The sequence below is a fragment of the Acipenser ruthenus genome, chromosome 21, assembly GCF_902713425.1.
Source record: "Acipenser ruthenus chromosome 21, fAciRut3.2 maternal haplotype, whole genome shotgun sequence".
In the NCBI taxonomy this organism is placed as follows: Eukaryota; Metazoa; Chordata; class Actinopteri; order Acipenseriformes; family Acipenseridae; genus Acipenser; species Acipenser ruthenus.
Window position 1 is genome coordinate 8780588 of NC_081209.1, and position 23515 is coordinate 8804102.

The 23515-nt window shown below is 39.2% G+C and overlaps 1 protein-coding gene across 4 annotated transcripts in view; it reads left to right on the top strand.

Moving 5' to 3' along the window:
* Positions 1–3084: 3084 nt before the first annotated feature.
* The window catches only part of LOC117427832 (GAS2-like protein 2A), a 28266-nt gene continuing 7835 nt past the window's right edge, over positions 3085–23515 (top strand). The window contains exons 1-4 of one of the 4 annotated variants that reach the window (XM_058994752.1): positions 3085–3197; positions 4732–4790; positions 5743–6591; positions 22983–23090. In XM_058994752.1, the coding sequence (XP_058850735.1) occupies positions 5842–6591; positions 22983–23090 (858 nt within the window). In that variant the 5' untranslated portion in view covers positions 3085–3197; positions 4732–4790; positions 5743–5841. The other 3 variants (XM_058994750.1, XM_058994751.1, XM_058994749.1) reach the window with 3 other exon arrangements.

A 23515-nucleotide genomic window follows, 5' to 3' on the forward strand; every position in this document is an offset into this window, starting at 1 on the left:
ATTACCAATTTCAGAGACAACCGAGTTTAATAGTCTTCTAATTTTAGAGCACTTTGGTCAATGAACTCTAAATAAGCCTTTTTATACCTAACCTGTGGTTTACATCATTCTTCAACAATTATTAATTCTCTTGTACCTTTTCTTGGTCCTTCTAATAAGCATACTCAGTTTCATGCACACACCCTGCTAATAAGATCTACAGTATTACGACAAGAGGTTACGAAAAACAGGAACAGTACATGACACTGACAACCTCCATATATCCTGTCCAAATAAGAAATGTGTCCTAGTCAGTAACTTTCCACAAGCTTGTCTTCACATTGAATTAAAGAAACTACACATACAAAGCATAGCAACATATAAAATAGGTAAACATTACAAAACAACACCTCATCTTGCAACAGTAGTCTGGAGCAGGTTTAAGCGGTAATTTATTTTGAACCACAGCTATAAACTACTTCATGCTTGTCCGTTGCTTATTAGAAGCGAACCGAACACATGCTTTTCATTACAAGGATGTTTAAAAACCCGGACTGGATCATTTTTCATGTCTATAACCATTTGTTATTAAGCAGTGTTCACATTTTTAGCATCTTCTTTCTTTAGTAACTGCAATCTGTCTATTCAATTTAATTATATATATATATATAGAGAGAGAGAGAGAGAGACTTTCTCTTAGCTGATATCACTTTTGGCTTTTATTGTCTTTCTCTAACCCTATTCTCACTACCTAAATAATTCACAATTATATGTTAAACATGTGATTTATTGTTGTGGGCTTTTTGTGATTAATCAAATTATATTTGTACTAAATTTCAATAACAATTGTACTGAACGCAGATTACATTCTTGAATACAAAGAGTAATAGTTTAAAACATTTACATTTATTGCATACATTTATCCCCTCCCTAGTTTTAAAAAAAAAGTGGAACGCAAATAGTTTTTAATTGCATTTTCCTTTTTTTTTTTTATTACACCCTTTATGATGTTTGTAATGAACAGTTAATACAATTACTAAAAGACTGTGTTTTAAATAAATAAATACAAATTAATAAGTGTTTAACTGAACTAGACAATTGCTAGTTATAGTTTATTATAGGACTGGGGGCAGTGCAATTCATGAGAGCTTTATTTGTTATGGTTTACTGCAGACAGTCACAAGATTATCCCCTATAATGTATAAATGTATTCATGTATTTCAACATGTATTAATTCTGCATTATTCATCAGTGTCGATAGGGTATGAATGGGAGAGTGTCTTTAACCTGCTGTGCTGTGTTCTGAACGGTTACAACCAGGAATTACAGCCAGCTGTTTGTGTTGGAGCCTTTAAAGATTTAAACTAGACGGTTGGTCCCTGACTCGGAGAAAGGCTGATTCTTCCAGCTTCAGCAAAGCCAATGACCTCATCCCTCTCACCCTCCCTCCCTCTCTTAAAGAAACGCCTTGTAGTTTCAAATCAAAACAGATGCCAGCATCTGAAATTCAAACCATTACAAAGACCGAAGGGGCTTGTTTAAAAGTGCGCCATGATTGTTAAAAGCAATACTGATTTGTCTTTGAAAAGTCAAAATACTGTAGCTGTATTTTTTTTTTCTCACTGTCCCATTACTACATATATGCTATCTTTTGGAGTGGTTTTCAGGAGCTGCGCTTGTCCTTTTTTTTTTTTTTAATAAATATTTTTAAATAACACACATGCAATTTTATAATAAATATATTCTCAAATATATAACTTTACCATGCATACACCTAAACCCACAACCCATACCTTCAGTGATAATTATTACTTAACAGCCATAATATGATAAGTGTTACAGCATTTTTTTCTTAAAGGCACTGGTAATATATATACTATATGTATTTTTGTAATTTGTTTATAAATGGGACCCACATTTAAAGAAAGACATTTCAATTTAGTTTACAGCTTTGGCTCGGGAGGATGGACAAACCCCCACACAATATCGCTTCATCTATTGAATCATATCATCTAATGAATCCAAATGGAATAATCAGCACTAGTATAAATAAACTGTGTACTTGCCCTTTCGCATTCGTTCATTCGCAACCCACCACCCACCCCCATCTCATACTTTAAATTCCTAAGTATAGTTCTATGGGGGTGTCCAGCCTCATTCTGCGGCCAGGTAGGGAATCTGATCCAAGGAGGTGTTCTGCCAAATTGTTTGTTCTATGTTCATTGCTTTGCATACCTCATCAATAAAGTTTGTTCATCTAAATCATCATCTCGTAGGAGTTTGTCCTGAACTACTGAATTATCTGTTATCTGTATAGTACATCATATAAATCATATAGCATTAGATGTTTCAATTCTGTGAAAGTTGGACATTTCTCTCCTCTCCAGTAATTAAGGATTTGCTTTTTTAGTATCAAAGAACAATAGCTTAAGACAATATTAACATAATTTCTATTAAATGGCATCCCTCAGCATGCTACACCCAAAATGCAGAAGCTAGGCATCACTGTGTGCCTTACTTTGGAAATGTTGAATGTGTTGCCGTGTTGCATTCATTTTAACACAACCCCAAAATGCATGTAATATCTTCTCAGTTTGTCTGTTCTTCTGTTCTGGTTTGGATGACAATATGATAAACAGATACGTGGAAGGATGAAAGGCATTGGAGTCAGATTGATGCTGCTATTGATGAAGTGATTTTGTTTTGCTGGCAATACACTGCAGTGCACTAGATGCTGCTGGAGCTTTCTAATATAAAGACACTTTGGCTGATCTAGCCTATATTACATGTCTATGGCAGGCAACTAGAAGTGATGAGCAGCTCCTGAACTCATAAACAGCTTAACACAGATTTAACACAATCTCAGGGAATACAGAGGCTGTCTGTCTGCCTGCCTGACTGCCTTTCTGTGTGTCTTTTCTAGAGAACTGCTGTCCACTTATGATGAAACTTGCTATTGACCTTCCTTAGCACAAGTGTATCATAATCTCAGGGTATGTCTGTCTGACTGTCTTTCTCTACTGTAGATTCATCCTGCAGCTAAACTGAACCAGCTGAACCTGTGCCGCTTGTGTCAGCCACTTTCCTTTCTTCCTGACCTGCTGGAGTCAGCGAATCAGCAGTAGCCTGTGTGTGGCCAGGATCAGGTTCAGCCTGAGGAGGGGCGAGAGAGCGAGAGCTTTAGCTGTTGGGATGGAAGCTTACCACCATTCTGCTATGTGAGCCCATTAGCTTCTTGCAGCAGTATAGGCAGTGTTTAATTTGTGCCGAGGCTTGCCGGGGCGTAGCACCGGAACCTCTGGGCGCGCTAGTTAAAAATCTCATAAAATGCTTTATTTTTAAAATCTCAACACAGTTTTATTAAGTCTGCAAGTTCTTGCGAACGCGCTGAAGAGAGACAGTCCGCTGCCATGTTTGTAGACTATTAGGCTACTTTACGATTTCAGCTTGAGTGCCTTTAAGTAAGATGACACTGGCTGCAACTCTATTGACTTTTTTTATACAAAAAACTTGATTTGAAAAACGTCATGAACGATAAAAAAAATATGAAAGCTGAACATTAATTTCAACAAAGAACAACGACAACTTTTTAATGAAAAAAAAAACATTGTAGCCTACTTCAATATGAGCATTAGTCTGCTATATTATATTATACCAAAACATTAAAAAATAATAACGGTCTGGTTCTCTTGCTTTTTTTCCGATGAATATAATTGAATTAATAGAGAATAAAAAAAAAAAACATTTAAATATAAAACCATAGCAAAACATGTATACATACAGGCTTTTTTATTATTTGTCCTGCGGTTGCCTTTAATTATTTTTTCTGCACGTACTACTACTTTGTATATGATGTAGAATACATGATTGTAAACATCTAACACTAGTACGTACAATACTCATTTCAAATAAACGTGTTATGATTTTGAATTCAGGTTACTTCCCCTTTAAAAATGACATGCAAATCACTTCTGAGTCGTTTTGGTAAAATTCCAAAAAAAAAAGGCCGACACGCAGGAGGATAACAGAAGTTTCCATAGAGATTGAAAGCAACACAGCTAAACCCTGGATAAACGGAGCTAGCCATCGTTTATTACTTGGACAGCGCTGACAGTTAAATAATATCAAGGCCTTGAAAACAACGATATGATATTAGATTTAAACCAGGAATTAGCGGACAAGGGGTCCGAGACTGCAGAGGATGTGTTGTCTTGGGAAGCTGCTAAAGACTTGGAGCAAAGGGTCAGGCATGCCCAGACGAGAATGAAATGGTTGGGAAACTGATGCGGAATGACGGGGCTCATGGTGAATGCTGGTGGTGATTAGGAAAGCGGGCGGGGAAAGGGCGTGTTGACATTAATCAAGAGTTTCACGGTTTATGTTTGGGTTTACGCCGTTTGAGGATTCCGACTTCCCGTAACACAGAACAAGGGAGAAATGCAGCAAGCACAAAGAAAACAGCACTGAACTGCAAAAGAGAAGCACACTGTCTATAAAACCAGGAAATATTCCTTTTTAGGAGCGGTACATGGTTTTATAAAACGAAGTGAATATTGTATTTCAAGTTCTGTGTGTTAATGTTTTATATAGCATTGTGTAAAGTCCAGAATCGGTAACATCGAAATGGCAAACGCTAAAGTCACTTTAGAAGAGTATTTTGATTTATTTGGATGGACGCGGACAGTGGTTTTATCTTTTTAAAAAGTATATTTTATTTTCAATGTTTTTTTTTTCAAATACCTGTGTCTCTAGACTGTACACCTAGAAGGGCAAAAGAACCGACAGTGTGAAACCTATTCTCACCTGACCAGGTAAGCACCTGACATCATGTTATTATGTACCTGTGTGTTAATGTTTCTTTGTGCTGGAGGGTCAAATTAGTTTTGTTTTTCCATGTTTTCCTTATGTTATTTCCAGTGTATTTTTAGGGTAATTTCACTAGCATCGTATTAGCAGATTTATAAAGTATGGTTTTTGTCAAGTAGTATATTCTGGAATCCCCCTTCACCATGCCCACAACGTTGGTGGTGCAAATTAGTTTCACATTTTATTGCAGCATTATTTGTCACGGAACGACCTATTTCAAAGCGATAAGGTAATGTATCCAATGTAATTTGTCACCAATATTTATTTGTTGTCGTTTTGTTGCCACGTGAGGAAAGACACGCGGCAGTCTGTTCCTATATATAAATTGATTTTTAATCAACTAGCTGAATTGTTTTACTTGTCAAGCATGCTTAATAGGTAAACCAGATGTATACAAGTTCAGAAAATATAACTAACCACGCTGTATTCGGTAATGTCTGTTGTATTTTAAAATATGTTGAATGCACCGCTCAACAGCTGGGAGTGTGGAATGCTAGTTTCCGGGCTGCGTACAGCGGAGGTCTGTCTTCCATAGGGTTAACTTGTCTCCACTTTGTCATTATCCGCTGGTAATGAGATATGCTACAGAACCGTCCAGCCTCAGCCGGCTCAGGTCATCATGTTTGCTTAAGTGACTGCTGCATGAAAATTACAAAAGGATACATTTCGCTACATTAGCAGTCTTAAACAGAAATAATGTAGCACATTTGAAGATGTGTTCAGTTTAGCGCACTTCAAGACAGATGACGGGGCAATCGATAGGGAAAGTTGACCCTAGAAAGGAGCTGCTTTTATTAAAGCAGAATGCACTGGATAGATAATAGCAGCGGAATAACGACATTGACGCGTTGGATTATGCATTGCAGTGCACTAATTCCGTGTTTATTGTTTTCGCAGCTGAATGTTTTATATTAAAAGCAATGGAGAGGTCGAGCAAAGCGAGCAGGATTCAGGACTGTGCAGTATGGGGGCTTGGTTCGGGCAGCACCGCACACAATGGCAAACAAGACCTTGTTTGTTTGTAAAGCAGTTTTATTAATTGGAGTTTTAAAAGATAATATTAAAATGGCCGACCAAAGCAACATCCAGTCGGCGGCTTCCAAAAGCATACGACCCTTCAAATCCAGCGAGGAGTACCTGTACGCGATGAAGGAGGATTTGGCGGAGTGGCTCAACACGCTGTATGACTTGGACGCCCAGGCTGACGGCTTCATGGAGGCTCTGGATACGGGATCTGCCCTCTGTAGGCACGCCAACAATGTCAACCGCGCCGCGCACGACTTCCAACTGGAGTACCCTGGGGCTGTCAACTCCATGCGTGTCCCACAAAAAGACGTGGTTTTCCAGTCCCGAAACGTCGTGCCTGGCTCCTTCCTGGCTCGGGACAATGTGTCCAACTTCATCGCCTGGTGCCGACAGGAGCTGGGCATCCAGGACGTTCTCATGTTCGAGACCAATGACCTGGTTTTAAAAAGAAACGAGAAGAATTTCGTGCTGTGCCTCTTGGAGGTGGCCCGCAGGGGGGCTAAATTCGGGATGCTGGCCCCTATGCTCATTCAGTTAGAGGAGGAGATTGAGGAGGAGATTAGAGACCAGGAGAACCATCATCTGGACCCGGGGAAGATCCCTCTCCAGCTAGGCTACGTGGGGAGCAACTCGGCAGAAGATCACTCCCCTGACGACCCGGTGTACCCCAGCTGGCATCAGAAGAGGGTCTTATGTGACATGAGAAATCTGGATGAACTGGTGAGTTTAGAATACAAATCTACACCCATTGTTTATGTATTTATGCCTTAAGTAGAAAAGTGCACTGTTAAATAATAAACCCCTTCTAAAGTGCAATATTTGTTAGAATTATTTAGAAATGAAACCAAAACATATTTTTTCTATAGGTCCGAAATTATTTGTCTTTTTAAATATGGAAAAATACAAGTCAATTTCACCTTTCCAATACGCCCTTTACATGTTTTTTTAAAAAGACAAACCAATATAAAAAGTATATGTTGAATATCTGTGAATGAGTTGCATTCATCTGGAGGGGCAGTCGTTTGCTCCGCATCACAGTTCATTTCGAGTTCAGTTCAGTCAACCCCACCATGATATCAAAGGCTGTACTTCTTTTAAGCAGAAGGGCTTTAGAGGTGAGAACCACAGCTCACACATTTAAAGAAACAGTGTTGGAATTCCAATAAAAAGCCAGCCTCTTCTTTCTGTTTCCCTCTCTGCCTTGTCATAAGAATGAACCACGGGGAGAACAGGCCAAGCAATGTAATACATCTCAGAATTACAAACTCTGTTTTGAAATCTGTGCTCCATAAGCTGTCCTTTGAACTCCAGTTGTGGCAAGAGCACTGTGAAGGTTATAAAGCTTGTTTGCAGTTTCAGTGTAAAGTCCATTAACCCTGTACTGCACTTTCAGGTTTAGTGATTACCGCAGTGTAACGTTCATTAACCCCATGCTGCACTTCCACTACTGGGTTCATTTCCAACACTTCTTAAGCCTGCAGAGTCCCATGATCATGGTCAGTTTTACAGTAAAACAGACAGGGTGATTCAAGTTGTGTCCCAGGACAAAAGGAAGATTACCTTGGCATAAATCCTTGATGCAGAATAACCCACATCCTGTTTTCTATCATCATCACGCCAGGTAAAACGGATACAGTGAAAAACCACATAGCAGTATTGCCGTTGGTTAGGTGAATCAGTGGCACATTGTAATCAGGCATCCCATTCCTATCTTCAGTGAATCAGCTGTACATGATCACACTGAGAGGGTTTCACTTGATATGGAACATGTACTAATTCACCACGTGACATCTGCTTTAATCCAGGGTATTGTGATGTCAGAAAACAGAAAGTGGGGTACTCTCTTTTCCTCGCATGTAATCTTAGCGCACTGGTATTCTTAACACGCATGGTAGTACATGTATGTAATATCAGCTATCTTAACTATATTGTTCTTGTTGTTTTTGCACATTGTTTTCTGTTTAAAGTACCCCTGTGGCCTCTATAGAGCTCTCAAACATGTCTGTGTGCAGCTGGTACTCCATTTACCTGTCGCCTGGGAGACTCTCTGACCATAGGGATGCCTCATGTGTTATATGTATTATTTCTTACTGATTTCTTTTTTACATCAATTAGGGGCAGAGGGGGGCGGGTTGGTTAATGGTTGATCTCTGGCGTATCTGCTGTACTTTGAGATCCAGAAAGTGATCTATGAAGTGATTCTAAACCACAAGAAGAATGCATTAGTAAAGATAACTGCAATGTCTCAGGCCAATACCAACTTTATCTTTTAAAAAGAGCCGATGGCACTTTTCAATGTTTGGTTGGATACTTGCTGTGTAGTCAAAATAAAGTGTTCTCTGCATATCTGTTATATCATAGTATAGAATGCAGGTTCTTCTGCTGCACAGATTGTCCTGTCTATATCTCCTGAGTGCAGTTAGGTATGGCGTCAGCTATAATGGAATAAGTCAATGACTCACTGTGACCAACTGTATTGATATTTCCACTTGTGCTTGATCTTTTTTTTTTTTTGCCAGCATCCAGCTGAAATATTCCTGTTTTGTGGGTGTGGCTCAATAGGTTGGTGCAAATTGAAGGGAGTAGGCAGAAAATGTGTGTACTTGACCTAAGGGGATCCTTTGGAAAACTGGTTTTCCTAAAATGTCATGTTTAACATCCTGTTATGTGTATTCTTTATAGGTCTCTGTGCCAAGCTTAATCATTATTCAATTAAATTGCTTCCAAAGATCAAGGCTGATTTTTCTAAAGAGAGTTGTGTAAGAAAATGAGCATTGCGCTGTGCACAGATGCCTGTATGAAAGCATGTGTAACACTGATATGCTTCTGCACATTATACAGGACACGCATAATGGGTTATTAACCAGGTATGAAATGAAATATTATGGAAATGTCCTCCAGTGATAAAGACAATTCCACATTCATCTTCCAGAATAGCAAACTATCATCTTGAGACTTGCTAAAGAGGCCTCAAATTGTTCAAGAGACCTTGAATTGATAATAGTTGTGTAAAAATAACTGGTGCTTTTATAGTTTAGGATAAAAAGACTGGAGTAAACGCTTTAAAAATACAGTCATTTCTCATGAAAACAAACTTGGATAAAACAAATCTCCTGATGCTACGAATTTCACGTGGTCCTGAGCAAATTTAGCAGTCACTTATAGTAAATGACATCTTATTGTACGAATTCACTTAACACACATTTCCTGTTTGTGTGAATTATTTTGGAGCCTCTCTCTCAACATTCTCACAAACACTTTCTCAACCATTCTGAAAAACTAGGGTACAATAATACAGGCCTATGAACTGCAAACTGTGGATGCAAGTCGTCAGCGTTTCCCATTTGCTCAATACCTGATGTTGATGACATCTTGCTTTCGTGTGTTAAAAATGCCGTGATCAGAATGGGACATGCAGATTTCAAGTTGCAATGTATACTTTTTAAAAGTTCACCTACAACCATATTTTCAATAAAATGCACAGCACTTTTAAATGTAAAATACTGTACTTTTCATTGTACAGTAATTTAAATTAGATGTCAATGTTACTGTAACTTCAAAAACCAAAAAAAAAACCTGACAGTTTGCATTTGGTTTAGACTCCTGATTAATAAGAATAACTGATTTATCCCTTGAAATATAGTTCAGTTCTTACATTAAAATGTTTTCTGCAAGACCCAGCAACTGTGTCTTACTGGTTTTATTGTACAATATAATTAACTTTGTCAACACAACCACCAGAAATCAAAACATCAAACAAATCTGAGCCACTTCAAAAATTGGATGATCAAAACCAACATCAAGAGAGCAAAAGGAACAACATCCAGGACCCTATAAGCAGTGCTGGCCAGGCTGCAAAAAGAAGGGAGGTCATGGCTGTTAGGGACTCCATATTGAGAAACACAGCAAGTTCAGTGCGCAGCCTGGCCCCCCTTACTACAACAGTGTGCTGCCTTCCAGGAGCCTTTGTCAAGCACATCACTGAGAACGTGGACAGGCTCCTAGAACGAACAGGAGACCACCCGGTAGTAGTTGTCCACATCGGTACAAACAACATTGGAAGAGACAGATCAAGACCCTGCAAAACAAATTCAGAGAGCTAGGAAGGAAATTAAAAGACAAGTCTAAAACTGTGGTATTCTGTGGGATACTGCCGGCACCTTGCAAAGGACCATATGGACTGCTGGAAATAAATAATCTAAAGCCTACATATCTTCATTAGGTTGTCTCGTATCTTCTTTTGAGTGTAATCACATAGTCTATAGTTTTGTGCTTTTACTCTGGGCAGTAATTGCGTGTTATCCTCCTCCTCATCACTGGTTCCCATGTGAGTGACCTCATTGTCGGTGTGTATGGATTCAGCAGATTCTCCAAGACAATGAGGACCTTGTTAATTAACAGGCTCAGATGGTGACCAAGAGCATGGCTAAAGCTCTCAGATTCAGCTAAACACAGTACAGTATAGTACAGTACAGTGTTATTGAAGCCATTGGACGGTTTACTCATTGTCTCGAATCCCTGTGTCACCATTCATGCTTTGTACACTGCAGCCATTTTATCAGCGTGCCCTTAATGTGGCTCCTGCTAGTATTCGTTGTAGGTTCACAAAAAGTGAAATTGGAGGGGAGCTCTTTAGGAGACGGACACATTCACTTCCTACGTTGATTTCCACTTCCTTGTTGGGGGTGATGAGAAGTGTATGGTTAAAGAGCTCTGGGGCTAATTCCATAACTCTTCTCTACCATTGTGGGGTTTGAAAGAACTTGCAGCACCACAAACCTGTTTATTTGATATTTAAAGCAGAATATTTAACGGGAACATGCAGACAGGTATATGACCTCTTAATTGTGATAATCCTTTCACTACTTGTGCTTGTGCTAACCAACCAGCTGCTGCCTCTAATTACTGACATAATTGAAAGCCAGTCATTGAAGCCCTTTCAAAGCATTGTTCTAACTTGAGAGTCCACCAGCTTTTTTCTAATGAATACAAATCTAATAGCGTACCAGAGATATAACAATAACCATTCCATTGGAATGCATATGAATTTGCCACCAATATTTTAGGGTGTATTGATTGATTCGAGCCAGTATTGATCTTTTGATATGTTTATGTTGATGATAAATCTGTCTAAGCTCCGCCAGTCAAAATGTGGTGGGATTTAGATTAAATGCTGGAGTACTAAATTTAGACTCCACAGTGTCAATCAAGTAATTCTTAGGCAACACCAGAGGGTTCCGTAACTCTTCAATGAACCCCGTTATGATGTCAGAGATTACAACGATGTAGTTATTGAGCTTTTGATGCTCCAACTGCAGCAGCTTTTCTGCTTGAAAATACAGCCGAGATCTGCTTGCACTGAGAATGTGGCAGGCATGTGTGTAACTGAGAGTGAAGGCGTAACATTGTTCAAATGGGAACATGCCCTTCCTTCCTTCCTTTAGCCCTCCTTGAAGCTGCTCCCCACCGGCATGCTCACCAGTGCAATCGCTCAGTAGAGATGGAAGTTTCCTGGTTTCATATATGCATTCAATGCCTGTACTGTCACAAAGGAGCGAGGGAGAAGACGCTGTACCATTAGACAGAGGTCAAGTGTGTATTATATTAGAAGTTAAGAAACGGTAGGAAATATAGTTCTTTAATTCCTTAAATTTAAATTCCAAAATAAATGTATGGTCACCACTATTTTACACCTGGACGATGTTTTAATTATATGTGATCCCTTTTAAAAGTTTCCCATAGTAAAAGCATGGAAAAGTGTAATAAAGCAGACCGAAAGCTTTGCAAAGCAAAAGCCCAGAGATGCATGCTAAAGAATATTTAAAAAAAAAAAAAAGGCAAATTGTTAAATGCTTTCTATAACTATGGCAAAAACTCCATGATCACTGTAGTAAACGTTAATAAGGGGTACTAATAAAATAAACTGATTTGACAAACAATGCCACAATTAACAGGTATCTTTATCACTGTTTGTTATTTAGTTTTTTTTTAAAATATAATCAGTGCCACAATTAAAATGTGTTAATAGGGCTGGAGATCTAATGCTAATATAAATATTAATAATGCAAAGTTTTGTGAATTTCCAGACCACGTTAGAAATCTGTGTCTGCCAAGGAAAGTTTAGACCTCCTGGCTATCTCTTCTTTATTATAATGTCCATTCATTATTTAGGTTAGCAGTACTTTATTTACCTACTTTAAGAAAACTCCAACCAAGCAGGGTTGTGCAGAGGAAGGGTGGATCCCTGCATGTGTCGGAGCTTGCATTCCCGTTCGGGACGTCCTGAGCTCTGACTCATAAGGTGTGGGGCCATATAATGCACCCCCTAGCCGCTTCAGTACCTTCCCTGCATTACAGCTGTATAAACTTGTCTGTCTAAGTGTGATTGCGCTATTCCTTTCAAAACAATAGCTGAGACAGAAAGATAATTCACATTGAGATCTCTTGCCAAGCTCATGAAATCGCTGCATTCCATCTAAAACATCAATACACTCTGAAGCCAACAGAACAGCAGTCTTTCTTTTTTTTTCTTTTAACGAAGCTGCTGGGTGTGCCCAGGTTGCATAGCAATCAGGCACTTGAGCTTTGGGACCTGGTTTGAATCCAGACAGGGGATGTTATACAAACGTACCATATGAACTGGCACTTAAATAAAATGGCATGGAATAGGCACAGTTCAGGCAGTAAGTGGGGGGTTTTGCTGACTTGTAAAATGCTCCTGAGATTATTCAGCATTTTACAGTATAAATGCGCAGGGTTTACAATAATACATTTAAAATTATAAATCTGGTAAAGCCTGGGGTTAATTTGATGAACCTATACCCTACCGGAGATGACATTTTATTGGAGCATTTTACAGCACTGGCCCGAATCCCCTAGTGCTATAAAATGTTCTAATAAAATCCATCTGTGGCTTATCCTGGTGGTGTATAGGCTGATCAAATCAGCCCCAAGTATGGTAGGAGCTATGAGTACAGGCTAAAAGAATTCAGGCTGTACAGCCTAGAAAATCCTAACTTGTACAGATAAAGTCAATCCAAGTCATCATTTCAGGTTGAGCACAGAGAAACTATTGAGTAAATGTCAGTTTAGATCAGAAGGTAAGAAGAAAGTAAATGCATGTAATAGTCTGCAAGGTGGAGTAGTAGGAGTAGTAGTAGTAACACACTGGGAACATTAATAAGACAACTAGATTATGTCCTTTTAAATTAGATGCCCTTAGTAGGGGGAAATGTTGTGCTAAGAAGTTTGGAGCCATACCTCTCGAGCGTTTTGCCTAATTTAGTAGAAAGTGGCAAACATCCTTTGAGGAAATTGTTGTGATGAGGGATTGGAAGGGATGGGTGGATTTAATGCATCGACCTACTGCTGCACTTTCAACACCTTATATTTCACAACCCATTGAAATATACATATACATGTCATAATAGCAGGCTTGTATAAACACTAACCCTTGATAATGACTAGGCGTGGAAAGTTTCATTGTGTATTGGTCGATGAATGAATAAGAATCTGTGTTTTATAGTTGATATGTTTTATATACTTGTAGTCATTTCAACCAAATTAAATTGTTATTTGTTCTTATTATGCATCATATAAGTAGCCAATCAAAACCATTGCATGATTCATATCGTGACTTGTATATCGAAACACATATTGCATCATGACATTAGTGATTTGTTAAAACCCTAAAAGTGACCTTGACCTAGTATGGCTGCCATGTGGTTAGGTGATGTTTTGGTTTACGAATGATGGAAACCAAACTCTATATTAGGGCCAATAAATGACCAAGACAGGATTAAGAGAGGATCCACTGTTCAAATGATTAAAATATACCTTGTTTGGGACAGAGCTGTAGTCTATAGTACTAATGGGTTTGAATGTCATCCCATACAAACTGCCGTAAGTGTACAGTGTGCATTTGCATGTTGACAGTGTTCTGGAATGGCATTCAAATGGTACTGTGCCATGGGGATGCATCGTTTTTGTTCACAAAATCTCCCAGTTGTATTTCGGTCAGTTGCTTTGAGATAATAATACAAGATCGATCAGTTTATGTTCTGTTTGTCTATTCTGGACCACTGGACCCTATGCAATCCATGCTGTTCTAAAAGCTGATTGCTCTTGCTATGAGGAGTGCATTGGTTATTTAAACACAATTTAGTGATCAAAGCGATTTCAGGAAGAAAATCTAATTTAAATGTGCATTCTTGTGAATGAGCATCGTCTCATGGTGACAGAGCTGCAAAGGAAAAATAAACAGCTGCAGATGTTTCCGGGAATTCGAAATGGATGAAACTCAGCGTGCTTTATTATCCTCAGCTGCATACCCTTGCAGGCAGGAACACACTGGACGCAGGATATGTATATACTTCTGTGTTTCTGTCCCTTTTATAGTGTGTCGTATATCTAGAGAACAGCTTGTCCAACTGTAATGCAACTTACTTCAGTATATTGAATTGGGGTCCTAACCACCAATATCACCACAAAAAACAGAAAATAGACTTCTGTTTTGCTAGTAACAGTAATAATAGTTGGCCTCAGCTTCTATCTAGTGTTTGCCTTTGAACATACTCATTATGTCACCTCCACCTTCTGGACTGATCGATTTCTCCCAGCCTGAAATGCTAGCTTGGAGTTAAAGCTGCTCCTAATGATAACAAACAGGAACAATACAGTGAATGGAAACTCTCTATTAGTTTCCATTGTGGTGGGGGATTTTGACTTGGTTTCCCATTGCAGTAACACTGAGTGATCCCTGCAGCACTCTAGCACTTACTGGCCAGGGCTTTCTCCTAATCCAATGGGATTTTAGTAGGATTCACTAAACATCTAAAATATTCCTCTGGATTAGTTTTCTTAATCTTTAATGAATTGTTGTTAATTCTACTGCACTTGATACACATATTGAATGCATTGGGCTTGCTGTGTGGATAAAGCCATCAACTGTCTAGCTGTGTAGTAAATGTTAGCTGCCAAGCAGCAAAGGTGGAAAGGAAGCATGGAGGATACACAGACAGACATGAAATATGCAGTCAGTGCTTGTTTATCTGACCCTTCCTGTCACAGGTTCCCCTGATGGATAAGAGAGAGTGGCAGTTTTATGAAACGCCCACTAGATTACTTTGATGAACCACAAAAAAAAAAGAAAAAGATATCTAACACCATTATACCAGAAATAATCACTATTATTTCCAAAATTTCCAAACAGCATTACATTTACAATAGCATGCGATTTTTATATTGCAATTTAAGTTGCAGTACCGGAGAACAACATTCACAGTGCAGTTCTGTATGTAAATGGTATTTAAAGCCATGATAAAAGCATTAAAACAAAAAACACGTACACCGCTGTAAATGCTAAATTAGAACTTGATAAGAATGAGCTCACCCTGACCTACATGTAAAAAGCTCCCGGGTGCTTTTTTCAGTGCCTGTTATCTCCTGTAACTGACAATGGCACAGTGTGCAGCATGAATCAATGAATCCGTCTGAACTCGTAAAGTGACCTCCAAAAGCAATGCAGAGTGCTTGACACCACGCTGTCGAATTCCCCTGATATTAAAACCATACTGAGGAATGATCTCAATTTAGAAACGCAGGAACTGATACCGAACTTGGAGTTTTACAACTGTACGTGGAACTTGACAATCTTGTGTTTATTTACTAAAGAGTAAGTAGTTTCAAATGGCATTTTCTTAGCTTCAAATGTCATCAATTTTGCAATCATTCTGAGTGATACTTACTGCAGCGAATTGTTTTAGTTTTTTGTTGTTTGTTTGATAGGTCTGTATTGAGGTGCTTTGACTGAGTTCAGGAGCTGCCCTTCATTTCTAACTACCTGCCATATACATGTGTAATGCAAGCTGGGTCAGCCCGAGTGTGTTTATATGACTAAGCGCCAGCACACTCTAGTGCACAGCAGTGTATTGCAAGCAAAACAAAAGGTAACTTGATCCAAAGTTTTGAAAAATGAGGGGGGATGAACTCTCAATTTTGAGTTTATATGGAACAGTGAGCAGTCCTTGACATTATACATAACGTGTAGATTTAATGTGTACATCTGTGTAATGATGTCATCCCATGCACAGAACATAACGCATAGTTCTAAAGTGGGGGAAAAAAAACACTTCTTATGTTTAAAAGTCATTCATATGTAAAATCTTCATTTTTTTCATTCATACGTTGTGTGTTGGCTGTTTCTTATCATAGCTCAGCTTTGCTTTCTGCTCGCCCATACTGCACTATACAATTGTAACAGTAATAGACACTACACACAGCATATCAACTTGTATAAGCACACTGAAGTATTGCTTGGTTAAATGTCCCCGTTGTGTTGGTAAGTGTGTTGTCTTGCTCCAATAAATTTCTATACAGCGGCATAGAACTTATTCTGTTCATTTTGACGGGGTTTTGAAAGAGCGCTCTGTGTATCTGGCACAGACAAAAGTAAAGAGTAGTCTCCAGGAAAAGAGATTTGAATAGAGACACAGAGGACTAGTGTTTGTGCTATTGTGTGTGCTTATGCATAGTTTCAGACCCCCAGGGTTTGTGATCCATTGTGATTTTAACCACCGGTTCTAGAGAATTTTACTGGCAAATTTCTGCTGCAGAACGTGGCTTGTGGATAGAGGAGCCAGTCTGTCCAGTTGTATCACTTCCAGAAAACCCTGCTGGTCAAACGAACAGTTAACCCTACCACACAGACCCTCAAAGAGCAACTTGGTGCAGCACTGAAATATCACACTTATCTGAACTATTCTTTTTGTTGTTTAGAGTCACTTTGTGTATCTTTTTTTTCAGTTTTTAGTCTAAAACAGCCCTGTGGCCTCAACAGAGCTCTCAAACATCTCTAAGTACAGCTGGTACACCAGAGTGTAACCATTAACCTGTCCCTCTGTAACACTGGGCCTCCAGTGGGTGTAAGAAATGCCACATTTCTTCCAGTAGTGATATTCTCTAGTTTTGTAACTTTGAAAGAGTTATTTTTGCTGTGTTATTCAAAGTAATAGTGCTGATAGATTTGAAAAAGCTAGTGGTTGTATATCACCGTTAATCTAATAAACATTAGTAAGCCTACAGACTTGGGTGTGACTTATTCATGCTGTGATAAGTGAGATCAGTTCAGAGCACTTTAACCAGTGGTCTAGTACCTGGTCATGTCAATAATATACCTAAACAAGGGGAGTTGTGAAACCCAGGGCTGGGGGCAGGGCTGGTGCATTGAAGCACTGTACTGAATCAAAAGTCTTGCTAAATAAGGCAGGGAATTGGAGCTGAATATTGAGAAAGCACTTTGATTCATGTTGTATAACAGCTTGCTTGTATTTCCCTCTCAAACACAGTCAGTTGCACCATTACAGTATACGCACTATACAGTATAAACACTGTAGGGCTGGTCCTAACGGAGCTGGCTAGAGCTCCATTAGCTGTGAGTCCTTGAAAACTCTGAACAAGTGCAGTGGGTTAGTTTGGTTTGGTTTGGCTGCTCTCATGAGTGCTGGGATTTGAGATCACCCCATTATTACTGTGTCTGTTTGAGATTATAATTATGGCTCATGACTTTATTTTGTTCTCTCTCTGTGTGCTGCCCCCGGTTTCACAGTCTCTTCGGGAATGGCCTAGTCTGAACCAGACATGCCTGTTTTCAGTTTCTTACAGATAATGAAATAATGCTGTAAATCTCACCTGCCATGCAATTCCATTGTACTTCACTGATATGAGGCTAATTGAATAAAAGCACATTTTATAGCAAATATTTTCATATATATATATATGTATATATATATATAATATAATATAAATTATACAGTATAGCTTTCAATTTTCAGGTCTTACTGTAGTCTGTGTTGACCTGGAGAGTGAACTTGTCTCCAACCCTTAACCAGCTGTTCCCTTTATGTCAGAAATTCTTTAACCCTAGAGACCGGTCTCATTTTTAAACCCTTATAACCCTCAGCACAGCTTAGCCCCCAGCATCCACTGAAAGAAAACTGTATAGCCTCCTCTATATAGCGGCCTATATCATTTTGAAATAATATTAATAAACAAAGACATGTATCTTGATACCATACTCGATATTTGATATTTAAATTACTTTTGTCTTTTAAATCAGATATCAAACCATCAAAATGACAATGTTGTGTTGAAATACACTCTCTCTTCATTTTTTCAGCACTGGCCTCTGGTTTCTTTTTAAAAATTCAAACCCACAGAGTTTTACTTCCAGCTCAGTCACTCATTCAGTTGACTGACGCTGATGTGAATCACAACCTGGACCTCGACAAAACTGACTTTTTTTAAAGTGATGTTGAGAACACTTGTGATAAGTCTAGGGCTGGTTGTGTAACGCATAAGAAAGTCTCCCTCATTGGTATAAACCACACTCCACAAGGTCTTGGCTGTTTATTTCCTCTTACACTTAACAGGCCCTGAAGTAAAAGCAGTTTCATTTGCCCCAGGAACTTTGCCCATTGAACTCCCTGACACGTGCACATGTTCTCTCTCTTTCACTCTGAAATGTCAGCTATGTGGAAGTTTACTCGTCCTTGCTAGTTCATGGTGATGCCATGTCTGAAACAATTTGCTGTAGGGTCTGACGTGTGCTGTGTGGAACATTGTAGAGCCTCATAACTATTTTATTAAAAAAACATTTCACATATTTAAGATGATTTTTTTTTTTTATTTCCTTATATGGTTCATGTTTAAAATGTCAACAATTAATACGTTATCAGTGTGACAAAGAGCTGAGTTATTGTTACACTTTGTTACACTGAGGGCAGTGTTGCATGGAGACAGGTTAATGGTTACACTCTAGACATGTCTGAGAGCTGAATAAAGAGGTGCTTTAAACTCCTTGAAAAGTGGTGATGACTAAAACTGACAATGATATGCAAAGCATATCAGCAAGAAGAATACATTAGTTAAGATAGCTGGGGTATTTCAGATCTGTGCTAATGACACTACATTTTCCCATAGTCTCTTTGGGGACTTTCTTGTAGATGAATCAGCACATTGTGGCTGCTGATAAAGAGACCAGCCTATCTGAAGGTCAGCATCAGTTCTGTAATCTTCTCAGGAGAGGATGCCAGGGGGAAGGCCATGTGTGGGTGGGAGCTATTATGAAGGAGGTGTCCTGCTTCAAGTGGGGAACGTGGCAGAAGGAAGTTCATCTGATTCAGACAGAGAACTGTTTGCATCATGCACATGATGCACACCATGCAGAAATCTTGTTTCACTGATCTACTGTGTGGTAGTAGCTATATTGGGGAATGTTTTTATCAGTTGTAACCTCTGATGCATGCAGTTAAGAATTTGGGTTTGAATCCAGCACTGCAATGAGTTTAGTGGCTGAGACCCAGGACGTTAGCCCAAAACCACTATAACGGCACACAGGTCAGCACAGACTGAGTGTCAGTGGGTGTTCAGGTCAGGGTTGAGGTGCCCTCTGCCTCATGCAGAGTTGTAACCAATGCTACTGTCCCTTGTCTTTTCATGGGATCTACGGTAAGAAAATGGACACCTATGGAGGATTGTGCTCAGTGTAATACTTTGCAGAAAGCTTGTATTGGAGCGGTGTTCCCAGCAGAGTAAAGCCACGCCTGAGTTTATTATTAGCCAGCGGGAAAGAAAGAAAGCAAGCAAGCAGGCTGGAAATGTGACTTCAGAGCCTTGTCTGTTACTATGGTTACTATTTATGGCTGACATTCAACCCACTAATGTTGGTTTACTTTTCAAAACAGGTCTTTTGTGTACTGTAGCTTAACTGAATGAAACTTCAGAAATGCTTGCTCTTGGACTTTTGAGTTTGAGTAAAAGTATTTAAACCTCATTGACTTTTGGCAAGAATAGTTTCCAAAGTGGCCCTGAAACTCATTCTCACATGTGAAACTGTACTACTCGCCCCACCTGCCCCCCCCCCCCCCACACACACACACAAACACAAAGGGCCAACATGATGTAAATGAAACTGTAGCAATCATGTACTTGCCAACATTTTTAAATCCCAAAGGGACCTCCTCAATACAAGAGTGCAGTTACAATAGTTGGCCACTGGGTGGCACAGTGTGCTATGTTAAAATCCCATTCAAAGGAACAGCCACAATTGCAGGTTTGATTTATATCTTTGACTTCTGGATACCTGGGTTTGATTCCAGCTCACGTCACACAATTCTGCACAGTTGTTAATCTCTACTTGGCAGAGGCAGGAATGGAAGGGTGTATTCTGGTTAAGATGGGCCTTCGTTGCACTTGCTGGAATGTGTCTGATTGTGTCATTTTAACCAGAGGATCTGATATTATTGTATATATCAAAACAATATGAACATACAGCCTTTTTATTACTTAAACAGTGCTCCCCCGTTACAAAGCCAAAAACAGGGGCAAGCTGGCAAGAGAGAGGATGGCAATGTCACAAAGGTAATAATAATAATAATAATAAAAACTACATCAGCTGGTAGCAATCAGAGCGTTGTATTTGCCATAATGAGGGAGGACTGTATTGAGCTTTTTATTTTTTATTAAGTTGTGCTTATGGTTTGTCTAACTAGGCTCATATGTGACGAATTAAGCTTCCTCAAAGGGAATATGTTTTTTGTAAGTCAGCTGCTGTTTCAACAGCTTATATAAAGTCTGTGAGATACAGACTGATTTTTAAATGTTATGGAATCCCTTTGGCAGAATGTAACTTTCACTTTGACCTGGGACTTAGTTGGCTGCATTGTGGTCATTTTACTTTTTTTGGGTTCCAAATGATAAAGGAGGCGTTCTAGTAACGCAGATCATTGCAGATCTGTGTAAAACCAGCAGATGGGTCTACTACTGCCCCCTAGGTAGTGGAGGAGAATGAGGGGAACAACAAATGTTGATCCGATGTATAAAATGTAAATAATATGCAAACAAATTGATCAGTAGCTGTATCTCCTTCCGGCTATAAATGTTTAACATAACCCACACTACATTTGCAAGCAATAAATGTCTGTCATCATATCTTACCTTATGAATATAAAATATATTTTGTGTTTCTTGGCCAAGCTCCAATTTGCAAACACACTGCAAACTAACTTGCTGCTACTTGCTGCATGATAGGATTTTAAATGTTCTATTACAGCAAGGCTGACTTTCTTACAGCCTCTGCTTATTTTTATCCTTATCTGTATCAAGCACATGGAGTTATGTGGAGCTTACTGAACAACCGGATTCTCAAATCTCAGTGGGGGGTTGAGTTTGAAGATTATGCCCAGTGTAATACTTTGCAGACAGCTTGTGGAACTGTGTTCCCTGCAGAGTAAAGCCACACCTGAGTTTATTATTAGCAAGCAGGCTGGCAATGAGATGTCAGAACTGTTATACCATATATACAGTACCCTGCTTGACTACTTTATTAGGACCTGTAGCTAATATTGGGTTGGCCACAAACTTCACTATTCAACTAAAAAGACAACAAAGTTAATGCCAGACCTGCCTTCAAGCGAAAAATAACTGCTGATTTCTAAAAAAAGATACAGATTACTTGGGGGAGTGTGATTACACAAAATAAACACCAGTAACGCCTCGTCAGTGAAACAGGTACAAAACACTAGTTATAAAGACCACAGGGTGAGGGCTGTTCTATACTAATTCATATGAAGGCATCAGGCACACTCTGCGCTGACCTGGACAGCTGCAAAATGAAGAAGTTGATTCCTGAAAGTCAGTTCTTCCCTGCATCTAATTAGTGACTGCTCAGTAAAGCAATTGATTACATAGACACTAGCTCACCAGCAGTGTGGTGGCGATTGTAAATCAGATTTGTATTTCTCGCACCCGGTTTATGGAATGCGGTGCTTGATGATGTCACGCAGGCTCTTTTCCAAGATTATAGATAAAGCTTTTTTGCTTGTTTTAAGATCTTCTGGTTGTTTTCACTCTTATTGAGTAGATCTGCTGCTGCGGTTGTTGCAAGATGTTTCTCCTTTTTGTTTATTGTGCATGGCATGTATTGTGCGTGTAAATGCAATAAACACATGCAGACATGCTACAGCTGGGCTGTTGAAGGCTGCATCTTGGGAACTCGCTGACTCTTCTGTCAGGAGATGTTATTGTTCTGTACATGCTGTAGATGTAGGTCAGGGTGACCAGCTTGTTTTAGGATTCTGACCACTGCATTGTTGTGTTAAATTGGCTGGGTGGAGAGGTTACTGACATGTCTGGTTCCTCTTGCTTTGGCAGAACTGGAATACATGCTGATAAAACAGCTTTTGTTTTTTAATTGAAAGAGTGGAGAAAGAGAGAGCACTGTGGGTCATTCGTATCCAGTGAGGGAGATGAGCTGTAATGAGATACATCATTAGAAAGCTGATCTGCTGTGGTGAGGGTGGGTCGCTTATCGTTTCTCCTCTCTAAAAGAGCTATTACATTAATGAGACGAGGAGAGCGAATCAAAGCACTGAGGATAGATTAATAAGGCAAGCAAGCTGTCTGCACTTTCTAGAAATGCTAAAAGAAACATAAGATAATTCAATGACAAACTCTTTGACTTCAGGGTATTGAGAAAGACTTCTATTTGAAACGTTTGCCATTGAATTTAACAAGGTTTCTTTTAGTTTTTCTGTTTAGCACTAGTGAGTGTTTAATGGTTAGGGATGTCTTCACTGTCTACAAGGTGAATTCCTCAAAGAAGGTTTTACAGCAGTACTGCTGTCATTAGGGCCTGGGTACAAATTCCTTGGTTTTAGACCAACACCAATGAGGCCTGGTTCAAACAATGCACTTCAACAGGTCAATTGTTAATCGGAAATAACTTCAAAAGGACTGAAATGGAAACCTGAGCTAGTTTTAATTCACTTTTACCTGGGGAAAACCATTTTAGGAATATTTAAATTCATGCGTTAAACAGTCTAAATAAGAGTATTGTTGTTTTTATATTTTGATTTACCTGCACTGAAAATACTTTACTAACCATCCTCTGCGTGAACTTGAGAAGGACAGACGTTGGAACAGCACCAAGCTTTTCCAGGACACTTTCCTCAATTGACTGCGGACATTGGAAACGCAGCTTGATCCTTGTTCAAAGCAACTGAACAGAACAGATGGGAACTGATGTGTTGTTGTTTGTGTCTTTGTTTCCGTAGGTGCGTGAGATCCTGGGGCGCTGCTCTTGTCCTTTGCAGTTTCCAATGACCAAGATTTCTGAAGGGAAGTACAAAGTGGGCGACTCCAGTGCGTTGATCTTCATCAGAGTAAGAGACTACTGAAGCATTCCTCATTCAAGACTGAACCTGTTGCTCTGACTACGATGGATTGGAGCTGCATAGAATGGGAAAGAATTAAACAATGAAACAGAAAAGCTGATTTTGGAAGTCATTTTGAAATATCTTCATTTATGTAAAGTAAATTTAGCAGGCCTCTGCTTTTAGTGTTTATTGGTCTTTGAATGGCTAGTGATGATGGTATACTTTTAGAGTGTGTTGGAGGATAGGACACGTCTTTTATTGCGGAGGTAATGTTATTTTGCTGAGGTAATGGTAATTAGATCAGGAATCATGTTGGGGTCTGAAGTGAGAGCATTCTTAGGAGGGCCAGGATGATAAGCATACAAAAACCATCTGTTTAAAAAAAAAAAAAAAAAAAGGGTTTTGTAATTGTGAATGAATACACTAATTTA